This window comes from Marmota monax, unplaced genomic scaffold, assembly GCF_021218885.2.
Source record: "Marmota monax isolate L192 unplaced genomic scaffold, Marmota_monax_Labrador192_F-V1.1 WCK01_AAM20220418_F8-fsc00251, whole genome shotgun sequence".
NCBI classification, from domain to species: domain Eukaryota; kingdom Metazoa; phylum Chordata; class Mammalia; order Rodentia; family Sciuridae; genus Marmota; species Marmota monax.
In genome coordinates this window covers 1,778,423-1,802,249 of record NW_026694546.1, presented here as the reverse complement: position 1 = coordinate 1,802,249, position 23,827 = coordinate 1,778,423, and the positions used below count along the sequence as shown (strand labels likewise).

Below are 23,827 nucleotides of genomic sequence, written 5' to 3'. Positions count from 1 at the left end.
TGCAGAGTGCTTGGGCTTGGATATATTTATAAAGATGGACAGGTGATGCTACAGTATAGCCACAGCCAACAACTCTACTTAAACAGGAAAACAAAGCCAAACACCCCAAAATACACATGTGTTTGTTTCCACCAGAGGGGTGGGGGTGATGATGTTATATGATGATGTACTCTATGGATGCACAACTGGGTCTTGACCCATCTCAGGACAAAAGAATGTTTAGCTAGAATTGGTCCATGCCTTTATTATTAAGAATCTGTAGGGAAGATCATGACAAGCCACCTAACCAAGAGAAGTTTTACGAAATAACAATTAATGTTCAAGTTGGTTGTTTAAATGTAATTGAGAACAAGCTGTAAAATGTTTGTCAATCAAATGAAAACTAGTAAGAAATCTCATGATCAATCAAGTCACCTTGGTATAGATCAGGAGGGTGGAAAGAAAAGAGAAAAGCCTTTATGGATGAAGAGGCTGTGCTTCTTCTTGACTTGGCAAAGAATGGCCCAGAACCCAGGCACCCAGTTCAGGGAAGTAGAACCCCCAGATTCCCTAGAGTGGTTTGTCCATGTTTACAGGTTCTGTTTGGCCCTTGCCTGAGCTCTGTTGAGTCCATAGGAGGGGCTCAACCAGTGAAGCTGGTTAAGATCATGAGAAGCCAGAGGCCCTGGGTTCAAATTCAGATGATGTCACTTGTTGGGGAGATATGCCCACTGCTGGTCTATGGTCCCAGAAAGCAGGTGGCTGCACAGCTGACCTTCTGGGTCCCAAGGTCATAGTCATCCTCCAGGCATCTTGACAATCCCTGCCCACCTTGACTGTGGGTATAATTTCAGGGATGTCTTCTAAGAGCTTAGCACTAGATTTCTGCAGGGCACAAAGAGAGCTTCCTTCCCTATCGTAGAAACTTCAGGCCTGATGAAACCTGGATGCACCCCTGGGTACAGCGAGATTCTAGGATCCTTTTTGACCTCCTGGCACTGCCACCATTAGGGGTTCCGAGTCCTCATGCTGAGCACTGTGTTCCCACCATGCTGTGGGTGGCCCTGGGGTTCTCTCCTCATCCTCTTTAGGCAAAGAGAGAGCACTCAGGCTGCCGAATTGGGATGGGCTGGCGTGTGTGTGTGTGTGTGTGTGTGTGTCTGTGTGCCTGTCTGTGTTTCTGTGTCTATACCTGTGTATGTACGTCAGTGTACTACTGTGTCTCTCTGTGTGTCTGTGTGTGCATATAACTGCGTGTCTTTGTCTTTGTGTACAGAAGTCAGTGTTAGTGTACTGTGTCTGTTTCTTATTTTTTTTTTATTTTTTAGTTGTTGATAGATATATCTTTATTATTTATTTATTTATATGTGATGCTGAGGATCGAACCCAGTGCCTCACACATGCTAGGCAAGCCCTCTGCTACTGAGCCCCAGCCCCATGTGTCTATGTGTTTCTCTGTGTCTGTTTCTCTGCACGTGTGTGTGTATCTGTGTGTGTGCCTGTGTTGGTGGGTGTCTATGTTTGTGTCTGCATATTTCTATGTTTATGTGTGTATGTTTATTTTTATTCTGTGTATCTCTGTTGGGGTGTGTCGGTGTATTGGGGTGTTCTATATCTGTGTGTCCATGCATTTCTATGTGTGTGTGTCTGTGTGTTTGTGTGTCCACTTCTGTATCTGTGTATTTTTCCATGTGTGTGTCTGTGTGTATTGGTGTGCCTGTGTCTGCCACCTGCACTTCTTAAGTCTCAATGGCTGTGCCTTCTGCTTCTGTGTCAGCCATTGGCTCCTCCTGCCCTGTGTTGTCAGTGGTGTGTGACAGTGGCCACCAGGCCAAGGGCCGTGGTGAGTGAGGGAAAGACAGCAGCTGGTGCAGCATTCCCTGGGGGATTTTGGCAGAGAAAAGGAGAAAAATAGAAGTAAGAGGAGCTTGGGGTCAAGGGAAGAATGTTTTAGAGGAGGGGAGACTTGGAAATGTTTAAAGGCAGAAAGGAGGGGTGTAGTGGAGGGGACATTTGGAAAATGCTGATGAAGAGGGCAAAGCGAGGGGGCCTAGGAGACATGAAGAACTGGGACCACAAGTTCAGGAGAAAGACACTGAGAATCATATGCTGGTGGCTGCTGCTCAACCTCAGGACTTGTTCCCCAGCTCTGTACATGGCGGATCCTCCAGCCTCTAGTGTTGCTGTGTGGGGTCAGCTCTGACAAATGCTGGAAATGCATGGGAGAAGCCATCTTAGAAAAGGCTGCTGGCACTCCAGGGTGGTGGCTGATAGGACTTAGCATTTATGGTATATGCATACTCCTGCCTCAGCTGACTCACGCCAGGGGCCAGACCTAGGCCAGGTGCTGGGCTCTGCCTTTAACAGGCTCAGGATCTACTTCTACCCCTTCCATCTCCATTCTCATCCCCAAAGTTGTCCCAACCTCACTGACACTTCACTAGAGAAAAACGAGGCCAGGAACTTGAACCCATCAAGCTCTGACCACACCACTGCCTGACATTGATGTTCAATTATGGCTTTGCCTGCTCCTCTTCTTCCTGCCTGACTTAGACCTTCGCTCATCTAGCCAGTTTTTGCATCTCGGTTCAGACTTTTCCACCAGCTACTGAACCCTGGCTGGACCCCAGCCCTGGACCCAGGACCTTCTGGGCCTTCCCCAGTCCCAGTTGTCCTCAGGCCACCCAGGTCTCTAATGACGTTTAGGTAGGAAAATAGACTCAGGAGAAGGTGTTGAGAAGAAAGTATTTTAAGTCAGGATGACCAGCATAGCATCTGATGTCCTCCAGCCCCCCTAGTAAATAGTATGCTGGGGAGTCCATTATAGAGGATGGCAGCTAACAGAGTAGCATCCACAGCTCATAGAGATGGAGCTGCGTGGTGGAATGCGCCAGGAAGCCACCGAGAAAGGAATAGATGTTGGCCAAGTTTCAGTGAGTGCCTGGTTGAAACCAGACACCAGGAATGTGTAGCAGATCAGGCTTGTTGCCTGGAAATACTTGGCCTACTTTAATATTAATTTTTGTTGTTTATTTCTAAAATAAATATTTGTTTTACCTTGGTAATTCCTAAGGTTTTTAGGAACATGGGAAAGAATGATTTTTGTTCTGGTTTTAGACACTTTTGGCCTTAGAGAGACGGGCCAACTCGTCAATTGCAGTCCAAAAGTCAGTGGCCAATGGCCAGGTCTGTTTCTTTTAGGATATGCAGGCTGCCCAGCTGTACCTCTGCAGTTTTTATTGTCACACTCATAAATCCCTATCTCCTACCCGGTTTCCCCCTTGTTCTCCACCACCACACCTGATCCCTTCTCCCACTCCTCCATCCAGGGCTCCTGACAGTGCAAAGGAGAATTTCCCCTCCCCCCACCCCCCAACACCCTTACTGATAGCCCCGCAGTCACACCCTGTATCCATGTCTGTCTTGGATGACATCCATCCATTCTTCTAGATAATCTTTCATTCCCTCCTTCCAGAAATTTATGTCCCATTCCTGTCTATCACTTCCTGCTCCTTTCTCCTGCTTTGCCATCTAGGTATTTTCAAAAGAAAAATCAAAACTCCATTTTCAAAAATCAAAACACACGTTTTCTTTATTCGTTCTTCTACTGATGGACACTTCAGCTGGTTCCATAACTTGGCTATTGTGCATTGTGCCCAACTATCCATGTATCACTACATTGGCCACTGAATTTAGTTCTTTAGGGTAAATACCCTAAAGAGTGTGTATAGCTGGGTCCTGTGGTGGTTCCATTCTTAGTCTTTTGAGAAACATCCACGCTGATTTCCATAGGGGTTATACAAATTTATTAACTTAAATTCCTACCAGTGGTGTATATGAGTTTCTCCCTGCCCCCCCACCACATCCTCACTAGCATTTGTTATTATTTGTATTCTTGATGGCTGCCATTCTAACTGAAGCGAGATGAAATATCAGTGTAGTTTAAAAAAATTTTTTTTTAGTTGTAGATGAACACAGTACCTTTACAATACCTTTATTTTATTTATTTTTATGTGGTGCTTAGGATCAAACCCAGTGCCTCATGCATGTTAGGCAAGCGCTCTACCACTGAGCCACAATCCCAGCCCCAGTGTAGTTTCGATTTGCATTTCCCTAATTGCTAAGGACAAGGAACATTTTTTTTTTCATATATTTGTTGGCCATTTGTATTTCTTTATGAAAGGTCTGTTTAGTTCATTTATCCATTTATTGATTGTGTTATTTGTATTTTGGTTTTAAGTTGTGGCATATGTACACAGTGAAATTTTACACAGCTATAAAGAAGAAGGAAATTGTGTCATCTACAGGGAAATGGATAGAACTGGAGATTATCATGTTAAATGAAATAAGCCAGACTTAGACACTCCAGGGTCATGTGTTTTCTCTCATATGTGGAAAATTAGAAATAAAAAAGGAAAAATAAAATATATTTCATGAAAATAGAAGGGAGACCAGTAGAATCTACCACTGGGGATTGAAGGTGAGGGGCATGGCAGGAAGAAAGACAAGAAAAGAAAGGTACTGGAGAGTGAAATTGACCAAATTTTGTACATACATTGACCAAATTTTGTTATATACAAATATTACAATGAATCCCATTATTTTGTATAATTAAAAGACACCAGTTTTTAAAAAAACCCACATAATTTGTCAAAAGATGGGAAAAATGAAATAAGAGCAGACATAAGATTCAAAACACTAGTGAAATTAAATGTAATAATTATAATAATTCACCATTTGTTTATAAATCCTATATAATGGCAATTAAATCCAATTCAGATTATTTTGGGGGCATGTACATAAATTTTTAAAAAATTTTGAAATATGCCTAAAGTTCACAAAGAAAGACATAAAGCTCACTTCTTTGTGATTGGCCAGAAGTGGATGCTGGGTAACACCCACCCACATTGAGATGTCAGACATTGCTATTAGGTCTCATCAATAATGCCCACTCTAGTTCTCAGAGGTGAGTAGAGACATCCTTTTGGTATCTTCAGGGGTTTTATTTCAGGACTCCAGTGGACACCAAAATCCATAGACACTCAATTCCCTTATATAACATGGAATAGTATTTGCATACAACCTAGGCACATCTTCCTGTGTACCTTAAAATCTTCTCTAGGTTACTTATAAAATTGAATACATGTAAATGCTATGTAAATTGTTAGGAAATTATTTAGAGTAGAAAAAGATTTCTTTAAAATGACACACAAAAAAGTCTGTACTTGTTCTTGTTCAGTACAGGTACAAAACCCCATTCTGAGTATTTTGGATTCATGTTTGCTTGAATTCTCAATGGATACAGAACCTGTAGATATGGAGGGCTAATTGTATTCTCTAGAATGCATAGTAATTGTGGCCTTGATCAAACAAGTGTGTTAAGATCATATTTTGCCTATTTTTTGAACTTTTATGTAAATATACTTCATTTGACTCTTTGGTGCCTATTTTCTCCCCCATATTTGTAAGATTTATATTTGTGAGATTCGGTGAAGTGGTTGCACATACGTATAACTTATTACTTTTAAATGCTGTATAGTATTTTATTAAATGACTATACCATTGTGTATTTATTCATTTTGCTTCAGTGGGGATTTGGATTATTCTAGTGTTTGGTTATTATAAGTAGTGCAGTGATAAACATTCTTGACCCTGACCTTGTATTTTTATGCTAGACATATCTGAACCTAGAAGTGGAATTGTAAAGTCAAAGGGAGGGATGTTGTAGAGGATGTCAAAATGACTTTAATTTACGTTCCCAATGGAAGTGTTTGAGTGTTCTCATTACTCTACATTTTCACCCCAATTGGGTAGTATCCATTTTAATGATTTTAGCCCTTCTTGGGGGAGCCACAGTGGTTTCTCATTACAGTGTTAACGCAAATTTTCTGAGGATGAGTACATTGTTATTTATTTTACCCTTCGATTATTGTCTTTTGTACATGCCTAATTAAGGTCTCTTGGTCAATTTTTTTTCTCCTTCTTTTCCTTGTTTCTTTTTTCTCCTGCCTTTTTATTATTGATAGCTTTTTGTTTTAAATCTCCTGTAGACAAGCCTTTTTTGCTCACATAGAGTTTACAAATCTTCCATTCTGAGTCTGGCCTTTCATTCTTTTAATAATGTCTTTTGATGGACAGCAATAAGGCATGAAGATATTTTCTTCTGTTGTCTTCTAGAAGCTTTATTGTTTTACTTCAAACTGTTAGAACTGTGACCCACCTGCCGAGTGTGATGGCACACACCTGTAATCCCAGCAACTTGGGAGGCTGAGGCAGGAGGATCACAAGCTCAAAGCCAGCCTTAGCAACTTAATGAGGCCCTAAGCAACTGAGCAAGGCCCGGCCTCTAAGTTAAAAAAAAAAAAAATATATATATATATATATATATATATATATATATATATATATATATATGGGCTGAGGATGTGCGTCAATGGTTAAGTGCCTCTTGGTTCAATCCCTGGTTTCAAAAAACAAAATGAAACAAAGCAAAAAACAAAACAAAAACAAAAACAAAAACAAATAAAAAACCATGACCCACCTGGAATTGCTTTTTGTTTATAGTAAGAGGGTGGGCATTAAATATAGTTATTTTTCCATCTTGATATTCAAGTGATCTAGCATCATTCATTGAGAACAGTGTCTTTTACTCACAGCTCTGCAGTACCACATAGGAATGGGTCTTTTCTGGGCTTTCAGTTTGTGGTGGTGTTTATTTACCTGCTGTTACAACAATATTATGCTATTACACTGTCTCAATTGCTGTAGCTTACAATAAGTTTTGAAATCCAGTATAACAGGTTCTTCAAATAGATTCCTCTTCAAGATTGACTTCTTTACTCTCAGCCCTTTCTATGTACATATGAATTTTAAAATCAATTTGTCAGTGTCTACAAAAATTCCTGTTAGGATTTTGATTAAGATTGCATTGAATATATGGAACAATTTTAGGAAAACTGACATTTTTAGAATGAACATTTTATACCCCTCCATTTCCATTTATTTAGAACTTGGGTTCTCTCCTGCCTCAACCTCCTGAGGAGCTGGGATTTTAGGTATGTTAAAAAACAAAAACAAAAACAAAAAACACTGGTTTAGGAATCAGCTTGACTTGTTTTGCATTCTAACCTCACCTTTAATAAATATGTGACTTTGAGAAAGTGAGTTAATTTTTCTGAGCTCATTTCTTTAACCCAGAGATACTAACTCACAGGTTTATAGTAAAGACTTACAGGGAACAAGAAGGTGACATCTTGCTGCACGTGGACCCTCATTAATGGCTTGTTTTTGCATTCGCCATCCTCATTTCCTCCTTTCCCATTAACTCCACTGCCTTCTGATTCTGATTTTTCTTGTCCTCTTATAAGCTTCTAATGTCGACTTCAATGGGCACATTTGGTCCTTGAATTTCTTGATGTATTTGTGGCCCTTGACATTAGTCTCCTTGGCTTCCTGAGGTCCCACTTGCCCAGTTCTCCTCTCAGGAGTCTCTTTCTCATGTATTCAAATGCTCATGATTCATTTCCTATCCCTTTCTTCATTTCATGCTTTGGGGTTTGCGAAGGAGAGTGATCTTTGGTTTCACTTCTTCCAGATCTACAGTTATGATCATCATCTCAGACTCCAGTTACACACTGGGGATTGCTACCTGAATTTTCTATAATGTCAAAAATGCGACTGAGTATTTTACCCCCAAGCCCTCTTTTCCTTCTCTGTTGCCTGCTCCATCTCTTGCTGCTCCATCACCTGAGCCAGACACCTGAGCCCAATCTAGACCCCTCACTCTCCTTCCTCCCTGTAGTTAATAGCCATTGCATTTACCTCTCTGTCTTCATTCTCTTGGTCATTTCCATGATTTAGTCTCTCAATTTTTTCCCCAGTTGGTAAACAACTTCTTCAATAATCCCCTCCTTCAGCCTTGCTTGTCTCCAAATTATTGTTATAATGAAGCCAATAGAAATCAAAGTAAGATGTTCCTAGGTGCTGTGACAATCTCCCACAACTCAGGGGCTTAACATTAAGTTTATTTCTTCTCACTACCAAATTCAGATGGATGTTTTGTCATTGATTGCTCTGCAGTGCTTCAGGGATCCAAAGTCCTTCCAGCTTTGAGGTTTAGCAATCTCCTGGGATCTTGGATTCCTTTCTTTCTAATCTATGAATGGAGAAAGAAACAGAGTGAAGGGTGGAGAATTTTTGAGCCAGGTCTGCAGGTTGCAAGAACTCAGACAACAAGGCTCTAGCTAGATACAAAGCACAGAGAGGAAGGAGAGGTGGGAAACAGAGTTTTCAGCTGGGCAGCTGCTTACTTGTAACAAATTGGTACTCAGGAAGGGAATCCTGAGGAACAGCTGCATATTTCTGCCTCAGGAATCTTTGTAAAATGCTAAACTGATATGCCACTTCCTATTCAAAGTCATTCAACAGTCACCATGATGCCTGTAAGAGAACTCTTGAGAATGAACATTCCAGGCAGAGGAAACAGCTTCGTGGCTGACTCCACTCTTGCTTACAATCTCATTTCTTACAACACTTTGCCCCAACCCATGTGCACCCTATGTGTTGGCCACCGCTTTAGAAGTTCCCTAAGTATGTTATGCTCACCTTGCTCTTGTTCAGCTTGACCTGCTACTCGTCTTTGAGAGGACTCAGATCTCCTGCTTGCTTCATTCTTACCTTCAGCTAATCTTTGCTTTATGCTTTTTGCTTCAACAATATTGAAATCCATTGTACTTTTTAAAAACCATGCACTATATTTTAACTTTCTCCTCAAGTTTCCCTTATTTTTCTTCCTTTTCTTGTCTCATTAATGTCTAATCATTATTTACAACTTAACTCAGGTATCATTTCTCCCAAGAAATCTCCTCTGGATCCTTCTCCTTTGCTGACCTGGGTATTTCCCTCTGATCTCATCAGTTGCATTTCTCTCAGAGCAGTAATGCTCAGTATTGCCCTCAGCTATCCTCTTGGTATTCTAGGAGAAAAAGACTGTTTACTCTAAGGGATTTTTAAGATATAGTCCCTTAGACAAGTGACATTGATTTTCACCTCTGAATTTGTCAGAAATACAATTTTCTGGCCCATACTCCAGAACTGCTGATTCAGAAACTTGTAGGAGTCTAGATTCAGTGATCTGTATCCTAATAGGCTCTCCAAGTTGTATTGGCACTAAGGAAGTGGACCACTCTCTCATTTATCTCTGGACCTAGAACTCTGTAATACTCTCTGTAACTATAACTCTGCCAGGTCTGGTCCAGAATAATTATTTTTTGAAATAAAACAGATCAGGTTATTCACCTCAGGAAGTCGTCTTGATTTCCTGGGCTAGATGAGAATTACTCCTCTTTTTCCTCATGATATCTCCCCTACTCTCAGGCAAGCTATAGTGGGACTACAGACAGTGACATCCTTAAAGACAGCGATTATACTTTCTATGCCTGTAGTGCATACAGAGTAGGTCATCAGTGATTATTTATATAGTTCTATGTCCTGGGATATATGTGAAGGAAAAGACAGATAAGTTCCTTCCTTTCGTGGAAATTAAATTCAGAGAGGGCTGGCAGAAAAAAATTGTAAATGAACAAATGTAAAATAATTTAAGATAGTGATAACACACTGTAATGAAAATAAAATAAGGTGATGTGATACAGATCCAAATGACCAAAAGCCAGGTGGAGGGAGTAGCTGGAGTTTGTTAAGTCTGAGGTGACAGAGACAGATATACACACTTGAGAAGTGGACAGAGTCAGCCCATGGTACAAGTTTGGATTGCATCCTAAGCGTTCTGGAGGGATTTTTAGGTTGGGGAGTGACTTGCACACTGATGCACGTTTTGGAAAGATCACTCTGGCTGCTTTATATATAAAATAAATTATATGGGGCAAGAGTTAAAGCACAGAGTCCAGTTTGGATACAAGGTGGATATCAAGGCAGCACCAGGAACATGGTGTTTGATCACGTGAATCCTGGTACCAACTATCCAAATCCTGTTTCCACGACAGCAGACATAGGGCTTTGGCAAGTCGCTCAACCTTTCCATGCCTCAACTTTACCATCTCTAAGGGGATAGTAGTAGCACTTAACTCATATATTTATTGGAAATTTCAATGCATCAATACACATAAAAGATGGGCACCCCTTGTGTGAATTATTTTTATCGTTAGTTGTAGTTGTTGAACAATGGATTTAGGATTTTTCTACAGGCTAAGTGGACATGCTGATAAATTGGATCAGGAGGCAGAGGATAAAACAGAAAAGACCCTTGGTAATCTTGACATCAAATTCGTTAGTGGTGCTGTTGAATAAAATTGAAGTGAAGGAGCAGGTTTCTGTATGTGGTGGAGGAGAAGGGTGTTGAGTCCAGCTTGAGTAACGTAGGTCTAAGGTCCCTATAGCATATCCCGGAAGGGATGCCTGGTGGGAGGTTGGATAGAGAAGCCTGGAGTTGAGCGAATAGTCAGGGGCTAGAGATACATCCAAGAGAGTGTATAGATGATGATAGGTACTCAGGACAGAGCCTGGGGCTCCTTTTGCTCCAAATATTGGGCAGAGAAGCAGAAGGCAGCAAAGAGCATGTTCTACTCAGGTGATAACCTGGAAGAAAGTGGCATGTTCAATTGCTGCCAATAGGTCTGACAAGATGAGCACCAAGTATGAAGGAGATGATTGAGCTTGGGCATATGGAAATCATCTACAGAATGGATAAATGAAATTTGACTTTATTGGTTGGTGCTTTATTTAAAAAAATCAACTCAATTAGAAAAGCCTGCTTGTCTAATTTCCTTGATACCCACCCAAACTTAGCTGGGGGAGTCCCTGTAGACAGTAGTACAGACAACCTTCTCAGAGCTGTCTTGTTAAGAATGCAGAGCGAGGCACCCACCGGAGGGTTGCTGCAAGTCAAAAGCAACTCCAGCTCTCGTGTGGCTCAGACTGGAGGGAGGCTTCCTGCCTGTTCTTCAAAATAAAGTTTTAGACATCACTACTAAAGAGAGACCAAATGAAGGTGGAAAAAGTATGTCTGAAATTGGAATAAAAACTTTCCACTGACATCAGTTTGGCACAGCTGTGCTGGGTCGAAGAGCATATGAACACTCGCCGTTTCTGTGACCTCTCCCTAGAGCAAAGTGTTACACTTTTGTTCTCTGTTCTCCAGTGTAAGGTGGTGACAGACTCAATCAGTGGTTCTCAAACTTTGGTGGGCAGAGGAATCCCCCCTGGATGACTTGTGAAATACCGATGGCTGGACTCTGTCCCAGAGTTTCTGTTACTGGCCAGGGTGGAACCAGAGAAATTCTATTTCCCACAAACACCCCCATGCTGCTACTGGGGCTGCTTCTGTCCCAGGACCACCCCTCAGCAACTTCTGTTCTAGATTATACACACTTCCTGAGAGCAGGGATAGCATCCTTCTTGCCACTTGGCTTGGAAGGAGTACTCAGTATATTTTTATAAATGAATGGATTAAACAAGCCCTTGAACTTGGCTATCAAAATCCTTGGGCTTGACTTTGGTGGATCCCACAGGGCTCAAGAATGGAATGAGTGAGGTAATGATGAAAGTCAGAAAGCGATGGACTACCATGTTGAATATTTAATGATTTGCTTCTTTGGCCGCTTCCTAAAGACCTGATTTGCTGCTATTGTTGCCCTTAAACTTCTTGGCAGCCCCTCCACTAAGTAGGACCCTATTCAGATCTTTGGGTGGCTAAGTGGCTTCCTTACTCCATTTTCTATTGCTATAACAAAATACCTGTGACTGGGCATTTTATAAAGAATAGAAGCTTATTTGGCATATAGTTCTGGAAACTGAGAAGTCCAAGAGCATAGTACTGCTGTCTGTTTAACATCTGGTGAGGGTCTTCCCTGGTGAATCACACCATGGCAGAGGACATCACGTGGAGAGACAGAGCCAAACCTGCTTTTATAAAACCCACTTTCAAGGTAACCCATTAATCCATTAACCCATGAATGGATTAATCTATTCATTAGATCAGAGCCCTCAGGTCCTAAGCACATTTAATACTTCATCTGAGTTTGGGTGAGGACGTTCAAGCAGTGTCCATCTTTGGACTCCTACTTGAACCATTTCCAATTATGGGCTTCCTTCCACACTCTATGAAAAACCTTCCATTAATTTGGTGAGGGGGATTTTACGCACCACTTTAGGCAGAGGGACCCAGAGACACAAATGATTAAAAGTGAAACATCTTTCTGGATAAAGCAAGTCCTTTCTCCCTACTCTCCAGAGTTAGAGGAAATGAGGTGGGGACCTTGGCACATGGCTGTTGAGAGATGGAATTAGTTAAGCCTCAGTCAAAGTGAAATGAGTGTCGGTGGCCACATCCCATCGAGCAAGCACACACATCTTTTGGTTAAAAGGACTGCACCCTTGTCTGGCACAGAGCAGCCTTTCACAGCCTGCTGGGAGGCAAAGGAAATGGAAAGTCCCACAGCATCCTGAGCCCCTCTCTGTTTCAGGAGGGTGACTCTGCTTCCTTTGATTTTCACAAGCTCAAGGCCCATGCCGGTCTTTTGCACAGAAATTGAGTCCTGGGAGAAATACCCAGTTCTTGAGCCAGCAGCTGCAGACAGGATTGCCCATGTTGCCCCAGGAGGGAAGAAGCCTGTGTGTGCTGACCCCCTACCTAGGCTGGTGCCTGGGTTGGCCAGAGAATAAGCTGGTGGATCCCCTCCAGAGCCTCCCTTGTCTGTAGCCCCAAAGCAGAGCGAGGGCTTAGCGGGGGCTTTTCTGAGAAGCTGCTGAGCTCAGACCCTGTGGCTCTACATTCCTGCATGATGAGGGCGGGATTCCAGTGTTTACTTTGAACAATGTTTTCCTGTGTCTGCATGGACGGGGTGTTAAATTCTTCCAGATTTCTGGCTCCACACGTTACAACTTCGAAGGGACAGGAACAGGTTTACAGCAGTTGGCAGTTGGCAAGGGAGTGAAAGCAGTGTCCGTCTGGGCACCCTCTGCTTCTAGAATTTCCACTCTGGGGATGGAGAAGAGACGGGTCAGGGCCGGGCTCTGTGGTTCTCCACGCCTGGGAGGGGTTTGTTTGTGGTCTGGATTCCCAGAGCTCTCTGTGCCTGTGCCTGTGCCTTTCACATTTCCCACCCTAGAGGGCAAAAGTTAGCTTTTTTTCCTCTTTGGAAAGGCATCCGGGAATGAGAACAAGCTTGAGTGTTGAAGGTCAGGGCTTGCAGTATTTTCTCAGTTAGTATAAACCCAGAAGTTGGGCTCATAAGGAATTCATTTGGTGGGATGTTAGGAAACTTTAGTGCATTCCATTACATGGAGCCTTGCTGTGCAAGGAGTTTTTTTCTTTTTTTTTTTCTTTGACTGAGTATTGAACTCTGGAGTGCTTTACGACTGAGCTACATCCAGTCCTTTTTATTTATTTATTTATTTTTATTTTGAGACAGGGTCTCTCTAAATTGTTGAGGCTGGCCTTGAACTTGCAGTCCTCCTGCCTCAGCCTCCTGAGTCACTGAGTCACTGGAATTACAGGCCTGTGTGTCACCACAGCCTGCAAGGAGTTTCAGGGAGAAGCCAGAGATTAGTGTTGGATGGGAGACAGGGTGTGGCAAACCCCAACCCTTATTCTTATCCAGGAGGAAACAGAGGTATAGAAAGGCAGAATAACTTGGGGCTAGAGTATTGCCCCGGAAGGAGGTCAGATCTCTCAGAACGGTGCAATACAAGGAACCTGGTATGGTAACTGTCACTGGAGGAGGTCTGAAGAGTTCCTGGAGAGGGGACCCCAACTCAGAATGAATGGGGTTCTTGACAAACATCTCAGAAAGTTCTTGAGAATCATCATAGAAACAGATTTAAGGACGTGTCAGAGACACAGAGTTGTTTAGGAAATCTGAGATATATATATTCTAGGGAAAACGTGGGCCATCTTGGGAGCTAGAGGGCCACTTTGTTGGGGGGAGTGGGTCCCAGGCTTTTCTTTTAACGAAAACATGGTGAGGGGTTGATGGGAAGGTATGTGAGGATGATATCATTCTGGTAATGACGAGATGGTTTATGGTTGTCATGGCCACTCTCAAGATCCTTGCAAGAAAGGTAGAAAAGTACCCTATATTACAGGTTTCTGAAATATCGTATTTCTCTTTGCTTAATCTTTTTATTATATAATTATTTTATTAGGGTAATTAACACTATGCAAGGCAATTTTCATAAGTGGATTGATTTACAGTGACTCTAAGATTTACAGATGTCCCAGAAGTTTACGAGTGACCGGCCTGGGAGAGAGAAAACTGATTGGGGGAGTGACAGGCCTGGGGAGAAGTGTACGTGGAACTTGAGCATCAGGCTTCCAGACTCAACTTGGGTTTCCTTATCCTTCTTTTTGTTTCCTTTCTACCTATTTTTAATTTTTTTTTTCTATCCTACCTCAGTTACCTGAATCGACTGCCAACTCTGAAGGAGATGACCACACAATCACTCCGGGCCATCAGGGACATCCTTCATAGAGAACTTTAGAAGACCAAGAGGATCAATTCAAAGATAAAGGTTCTGCTCAGGTCCATCATGCATAATCAAGTCATGCGCAATCAACAATTTCTTCATTCTTGTGTTCTGGGAGGATGTTTTGGTTCAGGGAAAATTCTAATGGTACTCTGTGATGACATTGGACGGTGGCCCCGTGGATCCTTTGGCGAATCTCCAGTCTCCAAGCAGGTGCCTTGCAACCTCTTGACCAGAGCAGCTCCAATCCAACAAGGCAGATAATAACCCTGAAACTCACTCCATTCTAGACATTCTAAACCCACCTCTGAGGTCCTTCCGTGGTTAGGGGGTGTATGCTTATGATACGCACATAATAGGCAGGAAAGGAAGATTGGAGGTAATCTTCCTGGCTTCAGGGCTCAACTAGAGCTCAAATGGCATTTATGTAGTGGTGTTGGATAAAACAATCCTGTGATAGGACTTGGCTTTTTTTTTTTTTTTTTTTGAGGTATCAGGGATTGAACTCAGAACCTCACTCATGCTAGGCAAGTGCTTTACCTCTAGTAACATCTCAAACTCTTTTTATTTTATTTTTTTTTAAGACAGGGTCTGTCTCAGTTGTGAAGCTGGTCTCTAAGTTGTGATCCTCCATCCTCAGACTCCTCCTGAGTTGCTAGGATTACAGGTGTCTACCACCAGGTCCGGCAGACTAGGTGTTTTGATCTAATTACTTTCACAAAGCCATTTTTACTTGGTCTTCAGAATTTTTTTTTTTTTTTTTGAGAGAGAGAGAGAGAGAGAAGTTTTTAAAAATATTTATTTTTTTAGTTTTTTTGGCGGACACAACATCTTTGTTTGTATGTGGTGCTGAGGATTGAATCCAGGCCACACGCATGCCAGGCGCGCACGCGATACCGCTTGAGCCACATCCCCAGCCCCTTCAGAAATTTTTTTTTTAAAAGCCCACTAAAATTTAAGTTATCTGTATCCATCAAGCAATGTGAGACAAGCTCCATAACTTCACATTTGGGCCTCCTCATGCCTTATTCTATCCTAGTGAAATTTCACCTGCTGCTGCCAGAACAAGAAGCCCTTCTCTTCCTCAGTCTCATAGGTGGGATTTTTCCTTGGACAGGTTGGGCCTTGTATGGTTATTTCTTGCTGTGTAACAAGTTACCCCTTTGGGGGTAATTAGTTGCTTAAATAAATATTTTTATCTTACAGTTTCTGTGGGTCAGAAATCTGGGTGTGTCTTTACTGTCTGCCCTGTCTCAGCATCTCTTCATGAGGTTCCAGTCATAATTTTTTCTGGGGCTGTGGTCTCATCAGAAGGCTCGATAAGAGGAGAATCCTCTTCCATGTTCATTTTCATGATGATGGACAAGATGAAGTTTCTCTTGGGCCGTTGAATCAAGGGCTTCCATTCCTTGCTGACTCTTGACTAGAAATCTCCCTCAGTTCCTTGTCACGTGGGCCTCTCTATGAGGCAGCTTATAATATAGCAGCTGGTATCCTTCCCAATGGACAAGAGAGAGGGGAAATGTGTGAGAGAGCCCTCAAGATGGAAATCAACACTTTTGTAACCTAATCTCAGAGATGATATCCTCTCACTTTGACTATATTCTGTTTGTTAGAAGTGAAAGGTACTAGATACAGCTCATACTCAAGGGGAGGGGATTCCACAAGGATATGAATAGCAGGAGCTGAGATCATTGGGAGCCATCTTGCAGTCTGCCTATCATGGGTCTTAAGAGGCCTGTTGCTTATGAACTCCTTTAGCTTGTGGACCCTGTAACCTAACAGGTCTGATAAACCATGTGTTATAAGGGGTGGAGAGAAATGAGTTCCTTGTTTACCCATATTCTTTCTGCAAGGTGGGTTCCTTTGTTGGCTTAGCATCCCAGAGGAACACATAATTCTGATTTTCTAAACTAGTTATTTATATTCAACCTCCATTCCATCTCACCTCCACCCTAAGTAAAGCAGGGGGAGCCCAAGACACCACCAACACCAGCCACTCCCTGTCTGTGGACACTGTCACTGTCTCAACAACTTAACATTTCTGCTCTCTCTGGAGTTCATCTGGTTTTTACCCTGGAAAGCAATGCTATTTATCTTTCTTGTTACCAAAACAAACCCCAGTTATAAATCAAAGAACAACAATTTATACCAATAGTTCAGAGTTCTTGGACCTCACTACAAACTAATAATTATAAAGTACTTTATGGATCACATTAGTTGAATCACAATATATCCCATGAGGCAGGATGTTGCCATCTTGAATATGAAAAAATGGAGGTTCAGCATGATTAAGGAACTTGCTCAAGATTCCACATAAAGAGGTGAAGCTGGAGGCTAAAACTAGTTTTCCTGACTTCAAATTTTTTGCTCCACCCCGCATCCCCTTTAACATTGTTTGCATACCTAAGTCTCCTGATTATTTTCAGTAGGAACCTGGCGAGACTTCTTGGCCCAGTTTTGCTCATTAAGTCATTCTAGACCAAGGCTTCAGTGATCTGAGAGGAGAGAAATAGAACTCAGCTGGGAAGAGGGATATCAAACTTTGGGAGGATTGCCTGGAGATGGCACAGAGTAGATACAGTTGCTGACCTTGGAGACTTAAGTGTGCATGTGTGTGTGTTTATTCACATGCATATGCACACTTTTAGACATACATGTATATGTGTTTTGTAGACTTTCTCATGCCAGGGACTATGTGAGTGTCCTAATAAACCTATGTGTGTGTGTGTGTGTGTGTGTCTGTGTGTATGTACCCATATGTGACTGCAAGTGGACACAGATGCCTCAGACCTGCCTGGCAAGTTATCCACATATATTTTCTATGTAGCTAGCAGTTATGTTCTGTTGTATATTTTATATATATATATATATATATATATATATATATATATATATATATATATATATTTGTGCTTAGATTCATGTGAAACTGATAACTAAAGAATTATCCCCAATTTTGAGTGACCTTTTTATTGACCTCTAGGAAAAGGGCCATTGTTATTTTTCACTTTTAATTATAGTTCACAGTTTTCTATATATTCAGCTGGGTTCAGGGATGAACTCCATGAAGTACTTTTTGGTGAGCGGATGGTATAATACCTTAAACATCTTGAAACTTAAAAAGTAATGTGGATGGGATACAATGGATGATGTGGGGATGGCAGTATGGCAGCAGCTGTGTTGAAGGGTCCCCAAAGCATGTCTTCTAATTACCCATTGATCTAGTCTCTTTGCTGATTTTCAACTTAGTGGCTCATTTTTGGTGAGATGAGTTTTTGTTCCTAATTTCTCAGGCCTGATCATTGGACCTCATTGTTTCGGCATCGTGGAAGGAAGACATCACCATCCTGCATATTAGTGATGCGGTTAACAGCCCAACCAAGAGGCTCTTACCTTGTGCCTCAGCCCTGTGATCAATGCTTTATGTGAATTACCTTATTAAATCTTTGTGACCATCCAAGGACAGTTCCTCTTACTGCCTCTGTTTTACAGGTGAGAATCTGGAGCTTATGAAGTGTAAGTATCTTATTCTGGGTCAAACAGCTAAGTCCTTGTTCTGTCCTGAATGTGTGCTCATAATTTTATGCTGTGCTTTATTCAAAATGAGTGTTTAATAGGCATTTCACTATTTGGGGAACTTTGGAGAACTTTTATTAAAGTCATATACAATTATTTATATACACATATATTAGACACACACATATGTGTGTGTATGTGTGTGTGTGTGTGTGTGTATCACTGAGGATAGATCTGTTTTTTCTGCTGCTCTGGCTCTCAAAGGCTAAGCATATACTGGAGAAAGGACATCTGTACAATACATCCCATGAAGGGCCTGTTCCTGGATTTCAGAAGTATTTGATGCATCCTTCCACCACGCCAAGGAGACACATTAAAACCTTTATTGTTTCATTGGATTTCTGACTCAACAAAAACTCCTTTTGTCAGAACTTAAAAATTTCCTGGCATGTTACCCACACATATTTTCTATGTGGCTAGCAGTTATGTTCTGTTGTATATTATTTATAAATATTTGCGCTTAGGAAGATTCATGTGAAACTTATAACTAAATATTTATCCCCAATTTTGAGTGACCTTTTTATTGACCTGTAGGAAAAAAGGGCCATTGTTATTTTTCACTTTTAATTATAAGACACGATTCTCTATTATATCCAGCTGTCCTTTGTCCCCCTAACTATTCATCTTAGTGTTCCATTTCATTCCATTTCTGCCAGTTTACCCTCCTCATTGTATGTTTCTCAGAAACCTAGTAAAATGAGCTGCACCAGACACTTGAAAGAGCTACCATCTGGGAGAAGTGAGGAAGAGAGTTCAGGACAAGGTAAGCAAGCCTGGTCTTAGGTTCTGACTGTAGTCAGTCCTCACTATGGTCAAATATGGGCCAAAGACCCACTGGAACTTAAAGATCTCACTCCCGAGCCTTAAGAAACAACTTAAGGCAAGAGAAACATATATGAAGTAAATAACCCTGCCAGGCGAGGTAGAGAATAGATACTTGGGAATACAGAGTAGGATGTGGATAGTTCCACTTGGGAGGGTCTTTGGGGCCCATATTCGTTCATAGTGAGGACTGACTACAGTCAGAACCTAAGTTCCACTTGGAGTGGCCTCCTAGAATAAGGATCACTGGACTGGTCCTGGAAGCAGATTATAAGAAGAGTCTAGTGTTCCAGCCTTGTGTGTAAATTGATTAGGATCACAAGGGAAGAAGGCACAGACTATGTGAAAAGGCCATTATATCCAATGATAGCATAGAGCATACCCCGTGTGATTCATTTGGTAGTGATGAGACCTGAGGGGTTGCAAGACACATTAGACCAGGTGGTAAAGGAAATGGAGGTTTGGAGAGAAGTGGAGTAGAGATGGAGTTAGAATTTGGTTCATTTAGTCTCCCTGAGTACTCTCCCATATTGGATAGGGCTTCATTTTACCTTTCAATGAAACCTGACTCCTGGAGGGTGAAATTAATGTCATGTCTCCAAGCACTGAAATTGTTGCTGTTTACTGTGATGCACCCCGTACTTCACAGGTGGCTTCTAATTCAGTTTTCACAATAATCCTGCAAGGGAGGAGGTGTTGTCATTCCCATTTTACAGATGTGCAAAACATAAAGCTGAGAGAGAGAGAGAGAGTGCAAGTGCAGGTGATTTGTTTACTCTGAAGCAGTAAGTAGCAGTGCTAAGATCTGAACCCAGGCCTTTCCATTTGCCACATTTGTTTGTTATATTTTTAGGATAATGTCCTCCCTTTTTCTATTGTCAAGTCAGCTGTCCCCGGTTTTCACTGGGTCCTATACAAGTGTGTAGCTGCTGGATGGTTGGATTTCTCACGATTCTTGGAGATTCCAGGGATAGTTTCCTGTGGCAATTGCAATGACATCTCGTAAATTTTATCCCAGTGCCTGGAAACAGAGCAGTGAAGATAATAGATGAGAGGCCTGCTCTCACACTTACCTTCTAGTTGTTTAGAAGAATATAAACTAATGAATAAGTCATAAGAAATGTTGGGCAGGGATAGTATTATGCAGAGAACTAAAATAGAAGAAGGAGGGTGGCTGGTTGCTACATTAGGTAGTCAGGAAAGGCCTCACGGAGAAGGTGACACTGAGGCTGAATCCTGACTTCTAGGAAGGAACTTATAGGAAGGGAGATGAGGGAGGTCTTGATGTTGGTTTTCCCTTAAAAAGGAGGATGGGCAAGAACAGTAATTGGGAGTAAAAGGGAGAAGCAGGTGAGAGGAGGTTTGAAATAGTTGCTTAGAGAATGGGGAATTGAAAAGAGTAGGAAAGGGGAAATATTAGGATGGACCAGCCATGTTGGGTGGCTTTGAGATAGATGAGCAAAAGCATAGAATAATAGAGAAAAGGATTTTTCAGCTAGACCCCCTGAGTGCAAGTCCTGATTTCTGTCACTCGGTAGTTGAAAAGACCACTTAATGTGTCCTACATAGGCTATCTAGTTTCCTTGCCTGTGAAATGGGAATAAAATAGTACCTAATGCGCTTGAATTTTGTGGGGGTTAAATTGGATAATAGAGATAAGAGGCTTAGAACGTGCCCAGCACATAGTTCACAGTGTAGAATCACCAGCGATCAACATTTCATGTGAGAACGTCAGCACAGTGATGTTTGTCTGCTGCCATGTTTAGTGACTCGGGTGGTGAGCAGGTCAAGGGAGGTTGAGACTAGAGGTGTGCATGGGTGAAGAAGCCACGGCTGACAGGTGTAAATGGTGTAAAGGAAACCAGTGTGCCATGAACTAAAGTTGTCAGTGAGTGTGGAGTGGCGGCCAGGGGTCAGGAGCTGCCAACAAGCAGTCGGTAAGGATGTTTGTGCAGTTCAATGGCAGGAGCTTCAAAGGAGGAGGAGAGAAAGAAAATGGTCTGAGAATGGCAGTGAAAATAAGGAGGTCAAGTACCTGCCTCCAGTCCCAGAAACTTGTGCATTACTGGAGGGAAATAATAAAAATGCAGTCACTCAGTCCTTCCTTGAGTAGCCTGCAGGGAACATGACATTGTGGGGCCAGGAGGGAGGAGGACACATCCTTTGGTAGTGATCTTATGAAGAATTCATGGCAGAAAGTCCTATAAATAGAAGTGGGGTGCTGGTGAGGAGGACATCTCCAAATATAACCTTCAGTTTTTCAGATTTTAAATGCACTTAAACTTGATCCATTTACTCGAGACTTTTTACATCCTTTGATCCTTGATGATTTTCTTAACATAGATGTGACAAATGCTTTTTATAATAGCATCGTTTTTACTCTCTTATGAGAGCTTAGGACACATTTCCTTCCTGAAAGGGTCAGGGAATGTTTCTCTGGGTGGCTGAACCATGGTCTGGGTTTTGGAGCACATGGAGCACCTTAGAAGTAAGGAGTGCAAAACGAATCCAGGGTATAGGCAACAACCTGTGTCAAGGAGTAAAGACACGAGAGCTTGGTGGGATAGGGAATGGTGAGTGTTCAGAGTGTTGGGTGTGTATATGTGTGTCTGTATAATTTTGCATCTGTATATGCACACATGTACATGTGTACATGCATGTGTACACATGTATGACCATAAATGCACATTTATGTATGTGCATGGAGCATATGTGCACACACATGCCATAACATGGGCAAGATGCACAGGTGTGTGTACCTGCATATATGTGCACATTTGTATGTGTATTGTGTGCATGCTTGTGAATATGTGTGCATGGGTACGTGTGTTAGAGAGGCATGTGTGTCTAGGTGTTGATGTGTGTATAGGTGGCAGAGTAATGGTGCTAGGAGCCCAGATTGGGGAACTTTTCTGGAACTAGATTTTGAAGGGTTTGGTACCCCAAAACTAAAGGCTTTTCATTTTATCTTTCCAGTGATAGGGAATGAATTTTGAACAGAAATGTGAGGTGATCAGATCTTGTTCAGTTGCTCTTCTCTGCTTAGAGTGTCACCCCTGGTTAGTGTTTGGCACATAAGGAGCAGTCAGTAGGTATTTGCTGAATAGATGAATGAATATATTAATAAAATGTGTATTTTGATAATTGCCAGAATGGAGGATGAACTGGAAGGAAAGAAAGTAGAGGTAGGAAGATGTGTGGAGAATGGGACCTGAATTGGAGGTGTAAGAGGGAAGGAGGAGTTGAGGCTCCCCTTGATGGTCAGGATGATGGTGAGGCCATGCACAGAAGCAGGACATGAAGACAGAGGAGATGTTTGTGGAAGTAGGATGTGATTCCAATCTTCCCATTGCTCGGTGAACAACAGCAAAAAAAAGGCCCACATTCATCCACTGACACAGTCAATGAGTTGCTGTTTTTTCTCTTGTTCTCTGAGACAAATTGTTGGCGTTCCAAAATCTGTGGTACTCTTTATCTTGCACAATGCTGGAGAAACCTTGCAAACTTTGGGAGATCTTTTCTAGACTTGCTTTCTTGATAGAAAATATGGGACACAAGTTGCCAATTTCTTTTTTGAAAGCAGTTTTACTGAGATACAACTGATATAGAGGAACCTGCACATTTAATGTTTGCAATCTGATGAGTTTGGATATATACATACACTTATGACAGTATCACCACAACAAAGGTGATAAACATAACATCAGAAGAAATTGGGTACATTCAGTGCGATATGGCCATAGACAAAAGTGATAAACATATCCATCACTTTGTGTGTGTGTGTGTGTGTGTGTAATTGGAAATTAAACTAAGGGGCACTCTGTCACTAAACTACCATCTCCAGCACTTCTTAATTTTTATTTTGAGACAGGGTCTTGTTAGGTTGCTCAGACTAACCTGGAATTTGGGATGCTCCTGCCTCAGTCTCCAGAATAGCTGGAATTACAGGTGTGCACCACTGTACCCAGCTTCCACCACATCTGTAGTTTCCTGTGTTCCTTTATTTTAAGCCCAAGATCTATCCTCAAATTCTTTTTTTTATAACTTTATTATTTATTTATTTATTTATTTATTATTTTTTGTGTGTGTGGTGCTGAGGATCTAACCCAGGGCCTTGCAGGTGCGAGGCGAGCACTCTACCGCTGAGCCATAATCCCAGCCCGTACCCTCAAATTCTTAAAAGCACAGTATTGTTTTTACTAACTATTGGCACAATATTCTACTACAAATTTCTAGAACTTATTCACCTTGCATAACTAAAACTTTATAAACAATGGACAATTCCCCATTTCTCTTTCCCCAACAGTTCTTGGCAACCACCATTCTATTCTCTGTTTCTATGAGTTTGACTACTTGAGTTTGAGTTTGATTACTTTGGACACCAAAGATATAATATCATATAATATTTGTTCTTCTGAAGACTGGCTTATTTCACTAATCACAATGAATCTGCCAATTTCTCGATGGTTCTGGGTCCTCATTAAGAACAACTATAACTTTTATTTGATATGATAAAGCTGGAATGGCCTCAGTTATTACTGGGAGATGTGACGTTGTGGCCTCTTCACTAAATGATTCATGCCCGTTGTGTTTTCATCATAAATTGGTTTGCTTTACATGATTCTTTGGTTCATTTAGCAGTCACCCAATATCTTGCCAAATGATACTTCAATTGGTTGGGGTATTTTGAACCTAATTGCTTGGAGAGCATTGTTGGTGGCCTTCACTTTGCTCTTATGACTTAAGCTCTAGACATCTGGCCTTGAAAGTCCAGGGAGAGTTTTTTTTTCCATGGTTGCTTCCTTACCATCACACTGTGAGGCATCTAATCTTCCCATTAATCTCACACATGCATTACGGTGGATGAGGTACTTCTTTGGCAATTTCCTGTCCCCAGTAAATCTTAGCTACATGGAGCAGATTCTTTTTGACCTCTTTCCTGGCCCTTCCATGCCTGGAATGGCTT

The 23,827-nt window shown here is 41.7% G+C and overlaps 1 protein-coding gene across 1 annotated transcript in view; it reads left to right on the top strand.

Annotated features, from left to right (window-relative positions):
* The first annotated feature begins 2,846 nt into the window (after nucleotides 1-2,846).
* Cdrt4 (CMT1A duplicated region transcript 4) overlaps nucleotides 2,847-23,827 on the top strand; it is a 31,617-nt gene continuing 10,636 nt past the window's right edge. The window contains exons 1-3 of the mRNA XM_046420700.2: nucleotides 2,847-2,912; nucleotides 9,355-9,432; nucleotides 12,854-12,936. Coding sequence (XP_046276656.1) covers nucleotides 2,847-2,912; nucleotides 9,355-9,432; nucleotides 12,854-12,936 — 227 coding nt within the window. The remainder of the gene's footprint in view (nucleotides 2,913-9,354; nucleotides 9,433-12,853; nucleotides 12,937-23,827) is intronic.